The sequence below is a fragment of the Podarcis raffonei genome, chromosome 13, assembly GCF_027172205.1.
Source record: "Podarcis raffonei isolate rPodRaf1 chromosome 13, rPodRaf1.pri, whole genome shotgun sequence".
Classification (NCBI taxonomy): Eukaryota; Metazoa; Chordata; class Lepidosauria; order Squamata; family Lacertidae; genus Podarcis; species Podarcis raffonei.
Window position 1 is genome coordinate 8,603,734 of NC_070614.1, and position 18,852 is coordinate 8,622,585.

At 47.5% G+C, this 18,852-nt stretch overlaps 1 protein-coding gene across 2 annotated transcripts; it reads right to left on the reverse strand.

The window, feature by feature from the left end:
- Nucleotides 1-3,615: 3,615 nt before the first annotated feature.
- On the reverse strand, nt 3,616-17,211 carry LOC128400656 (sulfotransferase 1B1-like). Of its 2 annotated transcripts, none has more exons than XM_053363032.1 (8): nt 16,990-17,211; nt 14,953-15,164; nt 13,278-13,403; nt 9,186-9,283; nt 8,914-9,040; nt 6,470-6,564; nt 5,994-6,174; nt 3,616-4,379 (listed from the first exon to the last, which is right to left on the reverse strand). In XM_053363032.1, the coding sequence occupies exons 2-8, from the start codon at nt 15,098-15,100 to the stop codon at nt 4,267-4,269; spliced, it is 888 nt and encodes a 295-aa protein (XP_053219007.1). In that variant the 5' UTR covers nt 15,101-15,164; nt 16,990-17,211; the 3' UTR covers nt 3,616-4,266. The 2 variants fall into 2 exon arrangements, with proteins under 2 accessions (XP_053219007.1, XP_053219006.1); XM_053363031.1 differs by having other exon boundaries at nt 14,953-15,154; nt 16,990-17,210.
- Between the last annotated feature and the right edge of the window lie 1,641 nt (nt 17,212-18,852).

Below are 18,852 nucleotides of genomic sequence, written 5' to 3' on the forward strand. Positions count from 1 at the left end.
GCCCAGCATCCCGCCGCTCCAGCCAGGAGACGGGCTCTGAGCGACGGCGAGCGTGACGTCACCCAGAGGCTTTTTGACGTCACGCGGGCAGGATTCCGCTGTTGCTACCCGGTCCTCCTCCTCCTCCTCCTCGCAACTAAGCGCTGCTTCCCGTGGCGGATCCAGCTCCGTCGAAGTACGTGCGCTTTAGCAGCGCTCGCGTCCAGCAATTGCGGTGCAAAATTTGGTGGGGGAGAGACGGAAATCGAAGCCAGATCCAGTTCAAAATTCGGTTTGGCAAGGATTCCAACTGCCAAGCCCGGGCTTGGATTCAAGTTCGTGTGTCTGGCTGCAGTCCTCCCCCACCCACCCTTACCTGGGAAGGGCTAGATCCTGGCATCTTCGGATAAAAGACAGCATAAAAGTTGAAGCAAACAAATAAATATGCCTCCCTGTGCCTGAATTTTAGAACCCTAGACATGCAGAGTTGGAAGGGACCCGCGAGTCGTGCAGGAATGAATCTGCCCTTAAGCGTCCCTGACAGGTGACCTGCTTAAAAACCTCCAGTGAGATTTCACTTTAATGGGATTTAACTTCCGAGTGCGCAAACCTACGATTGCGCTTTCGGTTGCTTTGGCACATGGACACACAAACACCTCAGAGAGGACTAAGCAAATTCATGGCCAGGAGAGAGCTATGGATAGCTACCTGCGCTCAGATCCTGTTGGTGGGTTTTCCCCTCGGGGCATCTGGTGGTTGGCCACTGGGAGAACAGGATGCTGGGCTAGATGAGGCCATTGGCCTCATCCAGCACAGCTTTCCTTATATTCTTGTACGTTTCCGAGCAAAATTCAAAGTGTTGGCGCTGACCTTTAAAGCCCTAAACGGCCTCGGCCCAGTATACCTGAAGGAGCACCTCCACCTCCATCGTTCTGCCCGGACACTGAGGTCCAGCTCTGAGGCCCTTCTGGCAGTTCCCTCATTGCGAGAAGCGAAGTTGCAGGGAACCAGGCAGAGGGCCTTCTTGGTAGTGGCGCCCGCCCTGTGGAACGCCCCCCCACCAGATGTCAAAGGAAAAAACAACTATTTTACTTTTAAAAGACAGCTGAAGGCGGCCCTGTTTAAGGAAATTTTTAATGTCTGACGCTGTACAGTGGTACCTCAGGTTACATACGCGTCAGGTTACATACGCTTCAGGTTACAGACTCCGCTAACCCAGAAATAGTACCTCAGGTTAAGAACTTTGCTTCAGGATGAGAACAGAAATCATGCTCCAGCGCCGTGGCGGCAGCAGGAGGCCCCATTAGCTAAAGTGGTGCTTCAGGTTAAGAACAGTTTCAGGTTAAGAAGACCTCCGGAACGAATGAAGTACTTAATCTGAGGTACCACTGTATTGTTTTTGATATTTGGTTGCAAGCTGCCCAGAGTGGCTGGGGAGACCCAGTCAGATGGGCGGGGTATAAATAATAAATTATTATTATTATTATTATTATTATTATTATTATTATTATTATTATTATTATTCAACATCTTTATCAACAACTTGGATGACGGACTCAAGGGCATCCTGATCAAATTTGCAGATGACACCAAACTGGGAGGGGTGGCTAACACCCCAGAGGACAGGATCACACTTCAAAATGACCTTGACAGATTAGAGAACTGGGCCAAAACAAACAAGATGAATTTTAACAGGGAGAAATGTAAAGTATTGCACTTGGGCAAAAAAAATGAGAGGCACAAATACAAGATGGGTGACACCTGGCTTGAGAGCACTACATGTGAAAAGGATCTAGGAGTCTTGGTTGACCACAAACTTGACATGAGCCAACAATGTGACGCGGCAGCTAAAAAAGCCAATGCAATTCTGGGCTGCATCAATAGGAGTATAGCATCTAGATCAAGGGAAGTAATAGTGCCACTGTATTCTGCTCTGGTCAGACCTCACCTGGAGTACTGTGTCCAGTTCTGGGCACCACAGTTCAAGAAGGACACTGACAAACTGGAACGTGTCCAGAGGAGGGCAACCAAAATGGTCAAAGGCCTGGAAACGATGCCTTATGAGGAACGGCTAAGGGAGCTGGGCATGTTTAGCCTGGAGAAGAGGAGGTTAAGGGGTGATATGATAGCCATGTTCAAATATATAAAAGGATGTCATATAGAGGAGGGAGAAAGGTTGTTTTCTGCTGCTCCAGAGAAGCGGACACGGAGCAATGGATCCAAACTGCAGGAAAGAAGATTCCAGCTAAACATTAGGAAGAACTTCCTGACAGTAAGAGCTGTTCGACAGTGGAATTTGCTGCCAAGGAGTGTGGTGGAGTCTCCTTCTTTGGAGGTCTTTAAGCAGAGGCTTGACAACCATATGTCAGGAGTGCTCTGATGGTGTTTCCTGCTTGGCAGGGGGTTGGACTCGATGGCCCTTGTGGTCTCTTCCAACTCTATGATTCTATGATTATTATTATTATTATTATTATTATTATTATTATTATTATTATAGCGTCAAACTAGGACCTGGGGGAAACCACGGTTCAAATTCCCACTCAGCCGTAAAGCACACTTGGGTGGCCTTCTGGGTCTGTGGCTGCCCTTCGGCCTAACCTATCTCACAGGGTCGTCTTGAGCACAAGATGGAGAGGAGAAGGAGAACCAAGTACACCACCTTCAGCTCATTTGGAGAGAAAGGTAGGCTGTGAACGGAATAAATGTATAATCGGGCAAACCGGCAAGACAATTATTTGTATGGTTTTAATAGATTTTCTACAGTAAATGTGGGTTTGCTATATAAAACCTATTAAAACCGTACAAGTTGAGAAATTTATGCAGGGGTTCAGTTCTGGGGATTGTGCCTAGGCCCAAAATCGTGTCTAGTCAAACACATGGGGTGCAATAGCAGGTGGGATTGTCAAAGTGTTTGTCCCCCCTGGGTGCCCACCTCATTTATTTATTTATTTATTGGTTGGTTGGTTGGTTGGTTGGTTGGTTGGTTGGTTTGCCCATCCATCCGTCCATCCAATTGAATATTGATGATTTACAATACTATGTTGTTGTTTAGTCATTTAGTCGTGTCCGACTCTTCGTGACTCCATGGACCAGAGCACGCCAGGCACTCCTGTCTTCCACTGGCTCCCGCAGTTTGGTCAAACTTATGCTGGTAGCTTCGAGAACACTGTCCAACCATCTCGTCTTCTGTCGTCCCCTTCTCCTTGTGCCCTCCATCTTTCCCAACATCAGGGTCTTTTCCAGGGAGTCTTCTCTTCTCATGAGGTGGCCAAAGTATTGGAGCCTCAGGTTCAGGATCTGTCCTTCCAGTGAGCACTCAGGGCTGATTTCCTTCAGAATGGATACGTTTGATCTTCTTGCAGTCCATGGGACTCTCAAGAGTCTCCTCCAGCACCAGAATTCAAAAGCATCAATACAATACCATACTACAGCATAAATTAGTAGAAATCCGCAGAGAATTAACTCATAACTGAGAAATGCCTGTACTCTGTGAAGGGAAACATACTAGATTCTGCTGCAAGGAAATTCAAACGCACACAAAATATATTCACCCAGATCAGCACAATATACTCAAATATGACTAAAAGCCGCCAGATACGTCTGTTTTATCCTTAACTTTTTAATAATCACATTTTGTTAATAATACATGATGGGGTGGCTTTGGAAGTTTTTGAAGCATAGCTCAATTGGTTAGAGCATGGTGCTGATAATGCCAAGGTTGGAGGTTTGATCCCCGTATGGGACAACGGCATATTCCTGCCTTGCAGGGGGTTGGACTAGATGATTGTCAGGGTCCCTTCCAACTCTGCGATTCTATGATTCTTTCCCTATTTTAAAAATGAAAAGCAGGATGTCACTGAAAGCAGGGAGAGAGGAAGGGCCCGCTTCACGATTTACTTTCTTGCCAATTATCCGTTCAATATTGTTGTCCCAAGCTGCTCTTAGAAGCAGAATTGTGGAAGAAAACAAGAAATGAGGTATAGGAGAGGTTTATTGATATGTGATCAGAGTCTCTCTCTCTCTCTCTGTGTGTGTGTGTGTGTGTGTGTGTGTGTGTGAGAGAGAGAGAGAGAGAGAGAGAGAGAGAGAGAGAGAGAGAGAGAGAGAGAGATTGCTTGTTCAAATCCTGAGATCAGGTCCGTCAGCACTGAATACTTTCCCAGAAACTACATACACATTTTTTCAAACACGTATCCCACAACCATCCAGACCAGCAGCTTCCTTCTTCCCTTTATTCGTCTACTAAATGATAGGTGGGTTCGGTATGGAAGCACAGAACACGGGGCTTCAGATCTCCGTTCGGAATCGCAGCGTTGTGTCCGCCATTTTCCTCTTATAATCTTCATCAAATACCTCATTCTGAGCCACTGTAAAGTGATTTTTCCAGTCTCCAGTGATCCCTAGAAGAAAGAAGAATACGAATCAGATGTTGAGAGCTCTGGGTGGTAGATTAATCATCTGATGTTTTAATCAGCAAAGATACATTTTATTTGGTAAAAGCCAGTTTTAGTCAGGCTGGGAGGTAATGGGCCACCTGTTTACTTTAGCTAGGATAGCTCAATAGGTACAACATGAGATTCTTAATCTTAGGGCTGTGGGTTCAAGCCTGAACTGCAGGGGGTTAGACTAGAATCAGGGGTCACCATCTTTTTCAGCAGGGGGCCGGACCATTTTCGCTCAGACCTTGTGGGGGGCCAGACAATATTGTTTTTGGAGGGGGGTATGAACGAATTTCTATGCCCCACAAATAACCCAGAGATGCATTTTAAATAAAAGGACACATTCTTTGTTGTTGTTGTTTAGTCATTTAGTCGTGTCCGACTCTTCGTGACCCCATGGACCAGAGCACGCCAGGCCCTCCTGTCTTCCACTGCCTCCCACAGTTTGGTCAAACTCATGCTGGTAGCTTCGAGAACACTGTCCAACCATCTCGCCCTCTGTCGTCCCCTTCTCCTTGTGCCCTCCATCTTTCCCAACATCAGGGTCTTTTCCAGGGAGTCTTCTCTTCTCATGAGGTGGCCAAAGTATTGGAGCCTCAGTTTCAGGATCTGTGCTTCCAGCGAGTACTCAGGGCTGATTTCCTTAAGAATGGATAGGTTTGATCTTCTTGCAGTCCATGAGATTCTCAAGAGTCTCCTCCAGCTCCATAATCCCTGCCAAGAAAACTCCATGGACAAGGACACATTCTACTCATGTAAAAACAGGCTGATTCCTGGACTGTCCGTGGGCCAGATTTAGAAGGCGATTAGGCTGCATCTGGCCCCCAGGCCTTAATTTGCCTACCCATGGACTAGATGACCCACATGGTGTCTTCTAACTGTAGAGCAGAGGGACGCGGATGGCGCTGTGGGTTAAACCACAGAGCCTAGGACTTGCCGATCAGAAGGTCGGCGGTTCGAATCCCCACAACGGGTTGAGCTCCCGTTGCTCGGTCCCTGCTCCTGCCAACCTAGCAGTTCGAAAGCACGTCAAAGTGCAAGTAGATAAATAGGCGTTTCCGTGTGCTGCTCTGGTTCGGCAGAAGCGGCTTAGTCATGCTGCCCACATGACCCGGAAGCTTTACGCTGGCTCCGTCAGCCAGTAAAGCGAGATGAGCGCTGCAACCCCAGAGTCGTCCAAGACTGGACCTAATGGTCAGGGGTCCCTTTACCTTTTTACTCCCACAATTAGAGGCAGGAATGCTTCTGAATACCAGTTGCTGGAAATCTCAGAAGCGGGGAGTGCTGTTGTCCTCAGGTCCTGCGTTCAGGTTTCTTGCAGTCACCTGGCTGGCCACTGCAAGAACAGGATGCTGGGCCAATGGCCTAATCCAGCAGAACTCTTTTTCTGTATTTATGGCTTTTCCTTCTAGTACCAATATTGAGGTTTTGGTACTATTCAGATTTATTGTTCAGTTGAATTGGGGTGGTTAATTAATCAATAATAATAAAAAAACCCGAAGTCAGTTACTGATCTGTTCATGATCCTAAATCTTTGCAGAATGGTGGTCAGAGAGGACGGTGCAAGTCTTTTACCTTTGCGCATAAATGGGGAGATGCTGTGGTCCATCACGGCAGCTGGAGCCATCCTATAGTTTGTGGCTGGATTGTCCTTCATCAGTTCAAAGGATGTGTTGTAGGCAATCTTATCCACAACAGAATCTTCCAGGTTCTTTCCCAAGAAATGTACCACTTTCTTTATCTCGCGCTTTGGATCCTGTGGGAAACGGTGTTGAAATAGATCAGCATTTTTATGGTTCTTGGGTATTTGATGAAGCAATTGTGCTTCTAATTCAGCAAGCTTAGCTGAATATATAAAACCCCACACAGGAGAAAATGAAGGACACTCATTATCTTTTTGTTGCACCCTTGGCCCGAGTCAGGAAGGCAATTCTTAAGATTATGCACATTTTTAAAAACAAAAATTATACCGCATATAATCCCCTGCAAGATTTGCTTCTTCCAATATGTCACATAAAATAACCTCAGGGGCTTATCCTGTTGGCTCCTACCTCTTTCATGTCTTCATAGAACAGGTATAGGATGGGATGGTCGTTCCTCTTATCCCACCAGCTTTTCACATGGTCATACCAGGATCCAAAAGCCACTAAATTTTGAGAAGGAGCAGAGAAGTGGGGAAATAATAGATGGTTTTTATATATTAAAAAAACCCCTAACAAGTTGAATCTTGTAGTAGAATACAAGGGCCTATTGGCTAAATTGTAAACTGAGAAGTCCCCAGACCTAATCCTGTCTCAGCCACACTTTTCTCAGCCTCAACTCCCCATCTGCAAAACAGAGGGAATGATTCTGGCTCACCTCCCATGGTTGTCGTAAAGATCACTGAGAAAAACGCACACAAGGCATTTTGAACACTCAGAAGGAGTTACACAAATGCCAAGCGTTATTTTTATTCTCACAATGATCTCAGCTTGTGGTAGCAGCAGTTTTCAACTAGCCACTGCTGCCTTATTCATTCAGTCATTCGTTTCATAAAACTTGCACACTGCTTGCTTCTGTTTCCACTGGCGTACTCAGGCCTGTGCAGGCTCTGATATTACTCCAGATCAGCTATTAGCACAACAGCATGAGAATAGATTGGCCAGGGGTGAGTTAGGCCAGGGGTTCTTAACATGTGGCCCACGGACCCTTTGAGCTTCAGGGGGGGTCTGTGCACCGGACACAAAAGGAAAAATGTTTGCCAGTGCAATAAAATTAAGTGCATGCAAAACTTTGTGTGTACAGTGGTGCCTCGCAAGATGAAATTAATTCGTTCCGCGAGTTTTGTTGTCTTGCAATTTTTTTCGTCTTGCGAAGCACGGTGTCGGGAAAGTTTTGGAAAAGCTTCAAAAATGACCAAAGTCTTTAAAAACCTCAAAAAAGGCTACCACACCGCGTTCTATGAGTTGCTCCTCGAAGTCAAGTCGCAACTGTATTAATGGTGTTAAGAAAAAGGAAACAAACTTGCAAGACATTTCCGTCTTGCGAAGCAAGACCATAGGGAAAATCGTCTTGCGAAGCAGCTCAAAAAACAAAAAACCCTTTCATCTAGCGAGTTTTTTGTCTTGCGAGGCATTCGTCTTGCGAGGTACCACTGTATGTATTTATAATTGCATTTTTTTCTGAAGAGATGGGGTCTGTAGTTTATATCAGATTCTCCAGGGGGCCTGTGCCCCCACTCCAAGGGTTAAGTATCACTGGTTATTTTCAGTCCACCATCATGTGTGTGGCCAGTTCCATCTATGGCAGCGTTACTTAAATCTTAAAGAAAACCAAGGCTAAAATGGTTGTGAGATCAGAACCTAATTCTGTTGAGGTTCACTGTGCATTTCTGCATGAAGATGATGGATCAACATAGATCTGTAATCCACAGGTGCTGGATCTAATTCCTGTAATCTTAACACCTGGATGATGATGATGATGATGAGTATAATATAAACCACATATTCTTCTGCTTTGGCACACACAGAGTTTTCTCCTGGCTTTATAGCTTAAATGCCTGGAGTGTACCACACTTAGGTCATTCTTTGAGATGCTGATGAGAGCACTTAACTGGCTAGCTATTAACCAAGGAACTGGTTTGAGTAGCATCTTCTAGTACAGGGGTCATCAAGGTTTACCTCGCCTGAGCCGGTTCACTCCAGCCAAGATCCCTCTGTGGACCACATCACACGGGCACGTAAGTGCGCACCCACAATTTCCGGTGTCTGCTTCTGCACAGACGCAATTTTCAGTGCCGCGGAAGCGAGTCCCCATGCTACACTACGCCAGTTTAGCACACCGGGCAGGGACTTGCTGAGCAGGCAGCTCAGTTTGGGGGCAGCTTGTGGGCCAGTTAAATGCCCCTATGGGCTGCTTGTGGCCCATGGGCCTTAGCTTGCCTACCCCTGTTCTAGTAGATCAGGGGTGCCCAAACATTTTTCAAAGAGGGCCGGATTTGATGAAGTAAACATGCTGCGTGAGGGCTTTTGTTGAGCTTTTTTAAGGATTTGACTGCCACAGGGGCCGGATAAAACTGACTAGCCAAGGGGCTGGATTAGGCCCCCAAAACGGACTTTGGGCATGCCTGTACAGTGGTACCTCAGGAGGTTAAGTACTTAATTCGTTCCAGAGGTCCGTACTTAAACTGAAACTGTTCTTAACCTGAAGGACCACTTTAGCTAATGGGGCCTCCTGCTGCTGCTGCACCGCCACAGCACGATTTCTGTTCTCATCCTGAAGCAAAGTTCTTAACCTGAAGCACTATTTCTGGGTTAGCGGAGTCTGTAACCTGAAGCGTATGTAACCTGAAGCGTATGTAACCTGAGGTACCACTGTACTAGATTATAAAGCTCACTAAATGCAGGATCACAGTCTGAACTGACCCTCCACCCCCAAACCCATAACAATACTTTATGTTTCCTGGGAAAGTGAAAAGTTTAGCTACATACAGTGGCGAATGGATGGGCAGACTTGCCTCTTCCAGCCATGAATTTCTCCAGGTAGTTGTCCCAGGGACCTGGGTCTGGGTGCAGTTTGTTCATCAAGTCAAAGTGGTAAAAGGAGACAGCGACATCCTTTGCGTTGCGAGCCACGTAGATCATCTTCATAGAAGGGAAGCAGGGGGGAAAACACACAATCCAAATTGTACTGGTAGTTTTTCGCACTAGGTACGTCTAGACCGGTGGATTTTTTTTTGCAAAACTCTGAAACTAGCTGCCTTGTCGGATTGGTGCCCAGTAGAATTACCTTGCAGCCATTTTCCCAGAAGGACTTGGGAAAGAGGTCAATTGGGAGGTGGGTCTTCACCAGGCGAGGAGATGGCATCTGAGTTAATTGTTCTGTGCCTGGTGAGCAAAAGAGTGTTACTAGGTAATATGGTTGAACAATTGACCTGGGGCATGAAGGACAGTTGACTATTCCTATCGGCCATCATTACCTAGCTGTGGCAGAAGAGGGAACTGTGGTGAGATCTGTGACCTGCGGGCCAAGGAAACTTCATTGCACCAGTAGGCTAAAGCAACTCAGGCAATGCGTGGATCACTAGAAAAAGCTTTCAGTATGGTAGTGGCGGGAAACCTTCACTCCATGCTCCCTGATGTTACAGAATCATAGAATTGTGCAGTGGGTCATCTGGTCCAACCCCTTGCGATTATCTGGAATATTCTGCTGCCCCATACAGGGCAACCTTGACATTATCAGCACCACGCTATAACCTGTGGAGCTATCCAGTTGCTGAACTATGACTCTTATCAGCCCGACAAAGCATGGACAATGGCCTGGCATGATGTGGTTCAGCAATATCTCATCTGGAGGGGCACAGATTCCCCACCCCTGTTCAATGATCTGAGAAACAAGGGAGCGTATTGTTACAGCCACACACACCCCAATCTCTGTGGAGGTTCCAGGCATTTACCCAGGGTTCAGTTTCCTTGGAAGGAGGCACAGCGGAGACCGTGGTGTCTTTATTATATATGGTTTATTTATAGATGGTACCTCTGGCTGTGAACGGGATCCGTTTCGGAGCCCCGTTCGCGTCCTAAAGTGAACGCAACCCGCATTCCCACGTCTGCACGTGTGCAGGTTGCGATTCGCCACTTCTGCGCATGCGCGTGACGTCATTTTGAGCATCTGCACATGCGTGAGTGGCGAAACCCAGAAGTAACGCACTGTGGAGCGCAACCCGAAAATATTCATCCCGAAGCTACTTCAACCTGAGGTATGACTGTATATACAACCTGAGCCTAGGATGGAGCAGGGGGCTTCCAGCTTTAGACTCCGGGAGGATCCTGTCTCTCCCAGGGCTGCCACGTTGGATTCAAACTGTCAGCCCCCATTGCCCTGTGACCCACTCTTCTCCAGCTTGCAAACTGCTTCCCCAAACACAACTATTTCCCCTCTTGCTTACTCCGGCCTACTGCAATTCTGAAACTCCCTCTCCCAACTCTGCATAGTCTTTTGCAAACTACCCAGAGTCCAGGGTGCGACACTGCCCCCCCCCCCGTGTTCCTTGAGGGGCAATCACTCTCTTAATGGTCCATCTCTTAAACGTGATTACTTCACAAGGAAGCCTGCCTGGTTTATTTTTTAAAACATGACTTATACTTTAACATGGGACGCGGGTGGCACAGTGGGCTAAACCACAGAGCCTAGGACTTGCCGATCAGAAGGTCAGCGGTTCGAATCCCCGCGACGCGGTGAGCTCCCGTTGCTTGGTCCCTGCTCCTGCCAACCTAGCAGTTCAAAAGCACATCAAAGTGCAAGTAGATAAATAGGTACCGCTCCGGCAGGAAGGTAAATGGCGTTTCCATGCACTGCTCTGGTTCGCCAGAAGCGGCTTAGTCATGCTGGCCACATGACCCGGAAGCTGTACGCCGGCTCCCTCAGCCGATAAAGCGAGATGAGCACCGCAACCCCAGAGTCAGACACGACTGGACCTAATGGTCAGGGGCCCCTTTACCTTTACCTTATACTTTATACTTTAACATGCTAAATTCAATGTCTGGCACCCCAGAATTAGGAGGAAATGGTCCAGGCACCCCACAAATTTATAACACTATTCTTCCCTGCTACAGGAAATATTCCCAGCAGCCATATTAGAAGCCTGGGCTTTTGAGTTTTCACTGTGGTAGGGTTCCTTTTTCTAGTCATCCTCAGCGAGAGAGATGCTGGCAGACAGCATGATTTTGAGAGCTGCTTTGGATTTGGGTTGGCAGGTCCTTTTGGGGTGGTTCAGTGTATGCATTTAAGACTGCTGAGTCATTTATTTTTGGCTGGCATGCTACTCAGCAATTTGTCATTGTGCATGCCTGCCCTCATCACTGTGCGATATACCAGAGGTCGTTTTCCTCTGGTTCTGCAATATGTGTCTTCCCCATCTCTTCTTTCACTGTCTACAGCATGAGTAGGCAAAGTAAGGCCTGAGGGCCGGATCCGGCCCTATCACCTTTTAAATCCAGCCCACAGACGGTCTGGGAATCAGTCTGTTTTTATATGAGCAGAATGTGTCCTTTTACAATCATATCTTGCGTTGAAGAAGCTTCAGGTTAAGCGTTTTCGGGTTGTGCTCTGCAGCGACCCAGAAGTAATGGAGTGCGTTACTTCCGGGTTTCATCGCTCGCTCATGCGCAGACGCTCAAAATTATGTCATGCGCATGTGCGGAAGTGGCAAAACGTGACCCACGCGTGCGCAGGCACGCAGTTGCGTGTTACGTTCTACTCAGGATGCAAACAGGGCTCCGGAACTGATCCCGGTTGCATCCAGAGGTACCATTGTATTTAAAATGAATCTCTGGGTTATTTGTGGGGCCTGCCTGGTGTTTTTACATGAGTAGAATATGTGCTTTTATTTAAAATGCATCTCTGGGTTATTTGTAGGGCATAGGAATTTGTCCATTTCCCCCCTTCAAAATATAGTCGCCCCCCCCCAAAGGTCTGAAGGACAGTAGACCGGCCCCCTGCTGAAAAAGTTTGCTGACCCCTGGTCTACAGCAGGCATAGGCAAACTCAGCCCTCCAGATGTTTTGAGACTACAATTCCCATCCTCCCTGACCACTGGTCCTGTTAGCTAGGGATGATGGGAGTTGTAGTCCCCAAACATCTGGAGAGCCAAGTCTGCCTATGCCTGGTCTACAGGCTTTTCCTGAAGGTCCACTTAAGGATGGTTCAAGAGCCAGGATAAGACTTCTTTGACTTGGGTCCAATCCAGCACATGCCTCTCTTGATCTCCACTGCTGGTGATCGCAGTGCTAGGCTGTTGTTCAAAGTGAGGTGAGCTGTCATCTCACTCATTTTCAGGCAGAAGTAGTCGAGGCTCCGTTTGCGCTATGCATTTAAACCAGTGTTATATCACTAAACAGTCATGGCTTCCCCCAAGGCATCATGGGAAATGTAGTTTGTTAAGGGTGCTGCTGAGAGTTGTTAGGCAGCCCCGATCCCCTTCACAGTGCTACAATTCCCAAAGAAGAGGTGTAGGCTGGTAAGCCACTCTGAGAATTGTAGCTCTGTGAGCAGGAAACGGGCCTCTTAAGAGCTGTCAGCACCCTTAACAAACTATAGTTCCCACAATGCTTGAGGAAACCATGACTGCTTAAAGGGACGCGGGTAGCACTGTGGGTTAAACCACAGAGCCTAGAACTTGCCGATCAAAAGGTCGGCAGTTCGAATCCCCGCGACGGGGTGAGCTCCCATTGCTCGGTCCCTGCTCCTGCCCACCTAGCAGTTCAAAAGCACATCAAAGTGCAAGTAGATAAATAGGTACCACTCCAGCGGGAAAGTAAACGCCGTTTCCGTGCGCTGCTCTGGTTCACCAGTAGTGGCTTAGTCATGCTGGCCACATGACCCGGAAGCTGTACGCCGGCTCCCTCGGCCAATAAAGCGAGATGAGCGCCACAACCCCAGAGTCGGCCACGACTGGACCTAATGGTCAGGGGTCCCTTTACTTTTTTTTAATGACTGCTTAAAGTGGCGTGATACTGCTTTAAATGCATAGCAATGGTGGCCTAACCATCCTAATTTCTTCCCTGCACCTGCTCCCACTTCTCTTTTTTCTCCCAGTTTGGGCGCCGGATGTTATGAAGAGGGAAAACCACCCTCAGAAAATTACGTGTGACCTAAACATATAAAATAGCCTCACTCACCTGCCAGAAATGCGGGTTTCTTTTATGCTCCCTTTCCTCAAGGCACAGAAGAGGAGCTTTGATCCTTGGCCAAAGATCAAGAAAAGATAGGAAAGGAGAAACCCAGAGGAAACTGCTTATTCCGCCACGCACTTTAATTTTTACCTGTTCACCTCGGATCTCTGAAATGCAAGTTCTCTCGGTAACTCGCACGCAAGTTTACCTGGTGGCATCTTTCCTGGGGCAGCAAATTCCAGCATGGGCACTTTATTGAAAATTGCCCGTTTGCTTTTGTCAGGGTCGCCATCGTTCCTAATCATGTCCACAATTTCACTCATCCATGTGGTGCCTGGAAACAAACAAACATACAGAAACGAAAAGTAAGACAGGGAATTTTCTCAGAAGTCCAAATGGGCTGATACACATGCTGAAACATCTCCAGCCAATGCCTTAAGATCAATAGGGGTGTCCTAAGGGACACGGGTGGCACTGTGGGTTAAACCACAGAGCCTAGGACTTGCCAGTCAGAAGGTCAGCGGTTCGAATCCCCACAACGGGGTGAGCTCCCATTGCTCGGTCGCTGCTCCTGCCCACCTAGCAGTTCAAAAGCACGTCAAAGTGCAAGTAGATAAATAGGTACCGCTTCAGCAGGAAGGTAAACGGCGTTTCTGTGTGCTGCTCTGGTTCACCAGAAGCATCTCTGTCATGCTGGCCACATGACCCGGAAGCTGTACGCCGGCTCCCTTGGCCAATAAAGCCAGATGAGTGCCGCAACCCCAGAGTCGGTCACAACTGGACCTAATGGTCAGGGGTCCCTTTACCTTTACCTATGCAGCCAGTGGGTTGTAGGGTGTGTTTTGTGGAACCCTCAAAAAGCTCCTAATAATTAAAATCTATTGACACGCATAAGTTACAGCCATGTAGCTCAACCCCTATTGCGCTTACTAGGCTGCAAGTCTCACTGTTTTCTTGTAGGACTTGCTCAGCCATACATGACTCAAGCCACAGACTCCCTATAGCAGGCATAGGCAAACTCCAGCCCTCCAGATGTTTGGGACTACAATTCCCATCATCCCTATCTAACAGGACCAGTGGTCAGGGATGATGGGAATTGTAGTCCTAAACATCTGGAGGGCCGGAGTTTGCCTATGCCTGCTCTATAGGGCACACTCTTCCTGAGGCATTCCCTAAATGTGTAAACACATGGGGGCAGGGAGGTGGGGACAAAATGGCAGCCTGGCGTCTTCTTGTACATTCTTGTACAAGATGGAAGCCCCCTTACAGGCAAGCCTTCTGTACTACCTACACATTTCAGAAGCTACCCTCTAACTCATAGAGGGCAACGATGGCAGTGAATGGGTGCCGGGGGGCCAAGTTTAATAAAATATTGGGGTGGAGCTCAGGAAAGCCCCGTCCTGCATAATGGGTCATATGACACAGTGCGCGCACACCATTTGAATGGCAATGCCCATCAACTTTGGTAGAGCTTGGCCCCCCTCAAATATTTTATTGGTGAGGGGCTGAAAACCCCTTGGCCCCTAGGACTGGGCTTTGTGATGTTCTGGTGTTTATAAATAATATTATGTCCGTGTGATAATATTAGAGTAATCAGGGCAAGTTAATAGGTGGGGCAAGTGTGTAAGAAAGGGGGATACAGGGCAAGGCCTTCTTGGTGGCTGCTCCCAGACTCTGGAACTCCCTCCCTGAAGAAACTAGCCTGGCTCCCTCCTTGCTGTCCTTCCGGCGGCAGGTGAGGACTTCCTTGTTCCAACAGGCTTCTGGGAACTGACTACCACCGTTAGACACGCCAAGATGGGCCACACCAGACAGCGAATTTTGGGCGGTCATCGAAAGGAAGCAGATTGTCAACGCGGTCCTGTTCCCCACACAACGCTCACCCGATTTGGGGTACGTGGATATCACGATATCATCAGGCCTGCTCTGGAAACAGTCGATCCTGTCCCAGTCAAAAGAGAACGCGCAGACCATGGGGATGCCACGAACCATCTGCCAGTCTTGCCGAAGATAAGCATCTGGGCTGCCCATCTTTGGGGAGGCGTCAGGCAGTGCAGTCAAAATAAGAGAAGACGAGAGGACCACCTGCAAGACACTTGGCCGAATAAAATGCAGGAGGGGGGAGAAGTGGAGCTACGGCTGAATCTTGGGGGCAAAGTCCCCAAATGACCATCCAGAGAGGGACAGATGATGGAGCCAGTGGCAAACAGACCCAATGCCACTACTTAGGCCACTGTGGCCATGCTCTGCCCCCACCCCTCCGGAGTTTATTTTGGCCATTTATTTTCATTTTAAAAGTGTTATAGTACGGGAGCGAAAGGGACGCGGCTGGCGCTGTGGGTTAAACCACAGAGCCTAGGGCTTGCCGATCAGAAGGTCGGCGGTTCGAATCCCCGCGACGGGGTGAACTCCCATTGCTCAGTCCCTGCTCCTGCCAACCTAGCAGTTCGAAAGCACATCAAAGTGCAAGTAGATAAATAGGTACTGCTCCGGCGGGAAGGTAAACAGCATTTCCGTGCGCTGCTCTGGTTCGCCAGAAGCGGCTTAGTCATGCTGGCCACATGACCCGGAAGCTGTACGCCAGCTCCCTCGGCCAATAAAGCGAGATGAGCGCTGCAACCCCAGAGTCAGTCACTAACTAGACCTAATGGTCATGGGTCCCTTTACCTTTACCTAATTTGGAGCGTGTTTTCCAACTGCTAGGTTGGCATGAGCTGGGACCGAGCAACGGGCACTCACTCCCTTCGAACAACTGACCTTCTGATCGGCAAGCCGCAGAGGCTCAGTGGTTTAAACCACAGCGTCAACCATGTCCCTTTAAGAGGTGTATAAACCTTATTAAATAACTAAATAAATTTAAAAGATTTTAAGGACACATGTTAAGCATATTACATACTGAATAACTAACGGTAAAACTATATATTAATCTCAACACATACAGCATTATAAAGTAGTCAGATATAATAAGATTTTCACAGAACAGCAACCGCTGTTCCAGCTAAAATTCAGCCTCTGCACATAGCAGAGAGCATAAACTTCAAGTGAGAGACAGCTCAAGAGAGAGTGAAGCGGTCAAAAAGAGGAAGTGAGTTTTTCAAAGATTTACAGACAAAAATATCATCTCATCAGAACCAACTCGAGAGCAGCCTCACATACAGACGTTATCTTTGAGCAGCAGTAGATCATTGCCAAAGCTTCTGCCTTCACAACCACGTCAGGTGGCAAGGCCGGCCCAAGACATTTTGACACCTGAGGCAAGCCACAAAACAGTGTCCCTCCCTGGCAGGGATGATGGGCAAATGAAGATGTATACCAGGGACAAGGTGCGGAATCAAATCAACCATAGCAGGTGGCTGAAGTGGGAATCAAAGGCCCACTTCGAATCATGTCAGACCCCAGGAGACCCCAGAGAGCAGTTTCTGGGCTGGCGGGAGACAAGCAGCACCTCCTATTTGCCAAGAGGCTGCTGTAGAGACAACATCTGCGTTCCTTGGAGGCTGGAGCTACTGCCCCATGGGTCCTGCCGCCTGAGGCAGTCACCTCAACTTGCCTCATGGTGGGGACTGGCCCTGCCGGGAGGATCTGAGCAACCAGTCAGCAAAAATTGCACCCCTGAATATTTCAAGTGACTCCTCATTAAAGAGTAGCCGAAAAATGTCCACCTCACATGAGAAGTTCAGGCACCTTGTTCCTCTTTGCTTCTGCAGCTTTCAAAGGCAAACTTTCCTCCCAAACTTTTAACAACAATTCCAAATTGAAGCGTTGCTTTTCCCCCTTCCTGCTCTGCCCCCCCCCCCGCCCTGTTTCAACAAGTTCCCAAACTTGGAGAGCTAATCGACTTTTGCAGAAAAACAGGCACTTGTTTTCTGAAAAGCTGCAGCGTTATTTAGACGGACAAAAGGGGGGAAACGGAGGCTTACCTTTCCTCATAGACAGATGGTACTGCTTTAGTGGCAAAAGACAGAGAGTCGCCCAGGAGGTGGTGTGATTTTTTCACAGGGATATAAACAGGGAAGGGTTTAGGGAGGCTTTCTTCACAAACAAAAGAAAATCAACCCTCGGGAACAAGGCCAAGGAAACCAAAGGTCTCAGTTGCCCAAACAGTGTGTGTGTCATGTGGGAGGGGTTGGGGAATGGAAGCTGGGCTCGATGCCAGCAGAGAAAGAATTTCCTCGGCTGAATAGCTTTGAAATAAAAAAAAAGTTTGAAGGAGAAGTCTGAAAACAGCCAAGTAAAGCCGCATTCGAAGGGAAAAGAAATCCACTGGACTGGAAGGTGTTTAAAGGATACTTGCAAAACCATATCGAAAAATCAGAACTCCTATTAGAAGAAACAAGTTCTGTTTCAGATACAGTGGTACCTCGCAAGACGAATGCCTCGCAAGACGAAAGAGTTTTTCGTTTTTTGAGTTGCTTCGCAAGACGAATTTCCCTATGGGCTTGCTGCGCAAGGCGAAAACGTCTTGCAAGAGCAACTCATAGCACGCAGTGTGGTAGCCTTTTTTGAGGTTTTTGGGAAACCGTGCTTCGCAAGACGAAAAATTCGCAAGACGAAAAAACTCGCAGAACGAATTAATTTCGTCTTGCGAGGCACCACTGTACTGAAATACTGAATAAGATGGATAACAATGTGTAATAGAAAAAGAAGTGCGAAATTAGGTTAAAGGTGTGTGAAAGAAAGTAATAGAAGTGGAAAGAAATTGCAATTGAGTAGATTGGAAGTCTAAAACAAAGGTTGGTTGAGGGGTGGTGGATGGTGATGGGAAAAGGAATTATCTGTGGGATTGAGTGTAGGTATGTTTGAACATTTTTAAGGATTCTATGAAATGTATGTTTGTATGCTTGTATATTTGCAATATCTGTGTATTAATGCTGAATTATTTTAACAATAAAAACTTTTCAAAAAGAAAATAAGGAAATCCAAACACCTCCCTTTGCTGCTCTCAGTTTTCAAGAGATCTGTCCTTCCTTCTTCCTAGTCAATGGTTTCCCCCCCCCCGACCTATATTTTCTGAACAAATACGATGCGTGGGCAAGGTTGCCAACTGCTGGCGATTCTGAACAGGAAGCCAGAGTCAGCTTTGCTAGCCATGGTGCAACACCGCAGGGTTGTTGCAAACCAGGGACTGGGAGCCTGTGTCAGTGGTCAGGGATGATGGGAGTTGGGAATTGTTGTAAACAAAAATTGCCCTTTTCCCTTATGGGGTACCCAAGAGCCCATATAGAGTCCTTACATAGGTTCCCTATTGGTAGGAGAAAATAACAGAGGCCAACCAGAGAATATTGAGAAGCAAAGCAGCTAGTAAGCTTGATCTTTATTGATCTGTTGCAACAGGGTGCTCCCCTCACACGCAGGAGAGGAGGAGGAACCCAGAAAAATGGCACGCAATACCTTATAAAGACTTTTGAAATTCCCACCCTAGATCAAGACCACCCCCAGAAACATCATACATACATCACAGAAGGGGTGTAACCTAAGACCACCCCTCAGATACATCACACCTACATCACAGAAAAGGCGGTCTAAACAGAAATTTGAATGTTGTTTTTCTCCTGTCATTGTTTATCTCCTGTCTGGCAGGTTACTTGATTGGATTTCCTGGGGAGCCTGGCCAGTCTTTTGTAATGATAAATACTTAGTTCCTGGGCCAGGTCACAGGCTCACACCCTAGTCAAACACAGACATACCCTTAAGACAGGATTTGTGAAGGAAAAGACAATGGGGAGTCTTTTCCATTGACCTTGCAGAGAAAACATTTGGTCAGTTTGGGAATCAAAAATGGT